General features: G+C 51.2%; 1 protein-coding gene across 1 annotated transcript; it reads left to right on the forward strand.

The window, feature by feature from the left end:
• Window positions 1–1,149: 1,149 nt before the first annotated feature.
• On the forward strand, window positions 1,150–2,646 carry TMEM174 (transmembrane protein 174). Its single transcript, XM_047774464.1, has 2 exons — window positions 1,150–1,872; window positions 2,043–2,646. The coding sequence occupies exons 1-2, from the start codon at window positions 1,238–1,240 to the stop codon at window positions 2,146–2,148; spliced, it is 741 nt and encodes a 246-aa protein (XP_047630420.1). The 5' UTR covers window positions 1,150–1,237; the 3' UTR covers window positions 2,149–2,646.
• The last annotated feature ends 467 nt before the right edge of the window (window positions 2,647–3,113 follow it).

Below are 3,113 nucleotides of genomic sequence, written 5' to 3' on the forward strand. Positions count from 1 at the left end.
CTCTCCAGGAAAGAGGGCTACAGTTACTATTCGGGGGAGGAGGAAATTAGCCGAGCTGCGCTGGGTTCTGTAGTTAGGAATGACAAATCATGCCACTGAAGTTTTCTTCTCTAAATCAACTTGGGTTTGGTAGCCAAACACAGCAGGTTTGAAAATGCAGCTGAAAAAAAAGGAGTTCCTGTCATGCCTCAGCGGAAACGAATCTGACTGGCATCCATGAGGATGCAGGTTCGATCCCTGGCCTCGCTCAGTGGGTTAAGGATCCAGTGTTGCCGTGAGCTGTGGTGTAGGTCGAAGACACGGCTCAGATCCTGCATTGCTGTGACTTGTGGCATAGGCTGGCAGCTACAGCTCCAATTTGACCCCTAGCCTGAGAATCTCCATATGCCGTGGGTGTGGCCCTAAAAGGACAAAAAAAAAAAAAAAAAAGGAAAGAAAATGCAGCTGTTCACTTCTCTGTGGAAACCGGAGACTATGCCACCACCACGGACCAAGGGCCTGATGTGTGGGTTTCTGAGACCCTGGGGTCATACCTGACGCTCGGCCAATGAGACTGTGCATGGAAAGCCTTCTAGGGCGAATCGTTCCTCTCCCACAGCTGGAATTATTCCCCAAATGCTGAAATCCAGGGCACCTGGTGCTTGACCAGGAAAGAGCAGGACCTCAGGGCTTTGCGAGAGTTGCTGTGAACATTTCAGGGTTACCCCAGCTAGAGATTCCTAAGGCGGGAAGGAAAACAAGACAATGAGGCAGGTCTCTGCCTATTTTTAGTGAGCTGACCCAGCAGGAAAGTTGGGTTAGATTCCTGAGCGTGTGGCGGAAAAATCAAGGGGCCCTGCATGGCCAGAGGCCCTGGAGGTCTCCTGCCATTTCTACAATCTTGGTCCAGGGAGGATGCAAAGAGAGCTTTGGCACAGGGCTGAAACCGTCTAGAAAAGTGTCTCCTGGCACGTAAGATGGGCTTAACAAATACTGTTGAATGAGTGAATGAATGAACGTGGAAGAGAGAGTGTTGGTCACTGAATTGCAAATCAGAAGACGCCAGTTGTTGACCCTCTATGAGAACACTTCAAGCTTCACTTCTCAGACCTTTATTCTTCTAAACAAAGTTCAGGCCTCTGCATGTTCTACTCTGTTAACCACAAAAGCCCAAAGTTCTTCCATAACTAACCTGGACCTGAGATCCCTGTGCTCTGCTCTCACGAGCTCTCACAACCCCTTTTCCCCTGGAAGACGCATGAGGACGATGGAGCAGGGCCACAACCGCGTGGAGGACTTCCCTCTCAATGTGTTTTCCGTCACCCCTTACACGCCCAGTACCGCTGACATCCAGGTGTCGGATGACGACAAGGCGGGGGCCACCTTGCTCTTCTCGGGCATCTTCCTGGGACTGGTGGGGATCACATTCACCATCATGGGCTGGATCAAATACCAAGGAGTCTCCCACTTTGAATGGACCCAGCTCCTTGGACCCATCCTGCTGTCGGTGGGGGTCACGTTCATCCTGATTGCCGTGTGCAAGTTCAAAATGCTCTCCTGCCAGTTGTGCAAAGAGAGTGAGGAGAGGGTCCCGGACTTGGAGCAGACGGCCGGAGGACAATCGTTTGTTTTCACTGGTATCAACCAACCCATCACCTTCCACGGGGCCACGGTGGTGCAGTATATCCCCCCCCCTTATGGCTCTCAAGAGCCCCTGGGGATGACCACCACCTACCTGCAGCCGGTGGTGAGCCCTTGCGGTCTCATCCCGCCTGGAGGGCTGGCGGCTGCCATGCCAAGCCCGCCCCAGTACTACACCATCTACCCTCCAGAGAATGCTGCCTTTGTTCACGACCAGGACTACCCTTCCTTCGTGGATGCTGGAGATGACAGGTATGGTGGGTGCAGTAGGGGGCGCTCCCCTTCCAGCCTTGGCTGTGTTTGCTGTAAGGAAGGTGGCAGGAGAATGCACATCTCCGTGTGGCCCATTGTCAGGACAGTGGCATTAGTCTGAGAGGCGCTGTGGGCTGTAACGCATCTTGTGCTCTCTGCTCCCCTTTCAGGTCCAGCCCTGATGCTGAGCAGCTAGAAGAGACACAGCTGGGAGATGAGGATTCCACCTGTTTCTCTCCTCCCCCCTATGAGGAAATATGCTCCCTCCCCCACTAGAGTGTTTGATGCCATGACCTTCGGAAGTGAGACAGCAGAGGAGCCCAGGCAGCCTGACAGACACCATTCAGGGTGGGGGAGGGGAAGTGGGAGGTAGACTCTCTCCGATTGGTAAAAATTAGGGCGTGGTAGGGAAACTCCCTCCCAGGAGAGCTAGAAATCCCCTGCCTAGGGTTTGCGATCAGGAATTTCACCTGTTTATCCTCCACTCACCCTCTTCCCACTGGAAGGCACTGGTGTCTTTATTTGAGCTTCAGCAGCCAAGGGAAAAATCACTATTGCTGTGACTTTGGGAGTTTCCACAGTAGTGCAAGTGGGGGGGGTGGGAAGGAAACGGGAAGAGAAAACATGCTCAACTAGAGATCTTCCAGTGCCTGTTCTCAGCCCTCAAATGGGATTTGCGTATTTGAAAGCACTTGGTTGCCATTCTGTGTCCCTGGAGGACTCTGGGTATCTTCAAGTCTACTGAATAAATAAATAAAGACTAAAAGAATAAATAATAATAAAATGGAATAAAATAAAATAATGTCTCCTGGGGAGTTCCCATTGTGGCTCAGTGGTTAACGAATCTGACTAGGAACCATGAGGTTGCGGGTTCGATCCCTGGCCTTGCTCAGTGGGTTAAGGATCCGGCATTGCTGTGAGCTGTAGTGTAGGTTGCAGACATGGCTTGGATCCCGCGTTGCTGTGGCTCTAGCGTAGGCTGGCGGCTACAGCTCTGATTAGACCCCTTGCCTGGGAACCTCTGCATGCCGTGATTGAGGCCCTAAAAAGACAAAAAGACAAAATAATAATAATAGTAATAATAATAATATCTCCTGTTAGAATAGTATCAGATAGCTGGCTAAAACATGCAAAATAAATAAAAATAGGACAATGATGTTGATCAATCCTTGAATTATTGCTGGGTCACAGGGACCCTGGGTGGCTGACTTCCCTTCAGCAAGGTTGAAACTTGAGGTGTC

This window comes from Phacochoerus africanus, chromosome 4 (assembly GCF_016906955.1).
Source record: "Phacochoerus africanus isolate WHEZ1 chromosome 4, ROS_Pafr_v1, whole genome shotgun sequence".
In the NCBI taxonomy this organism is placed as follows: Eukaryota; Metazoa; Chordata; class Mammalia; order Artiodactyla; family Suidae; genus Phacochoerus; species Phacochoerus africanus.

Coding starts and splice junctions, on each gene's coding strand:
- TMEM174 (XM_047774464.1), top strand. CDS start 1,238: ATGAGGACGATGGAGCAGGGCCACAACCGCGTGGAGGACTTCCCTCTC. Junction 1,873..2,042: donor GTGGATGCTGGAGATGACAG/GTATGGTGGGTG, acceptor CTCCCCTTTCAG/GTCCAGCCCTGATGCTGAGC.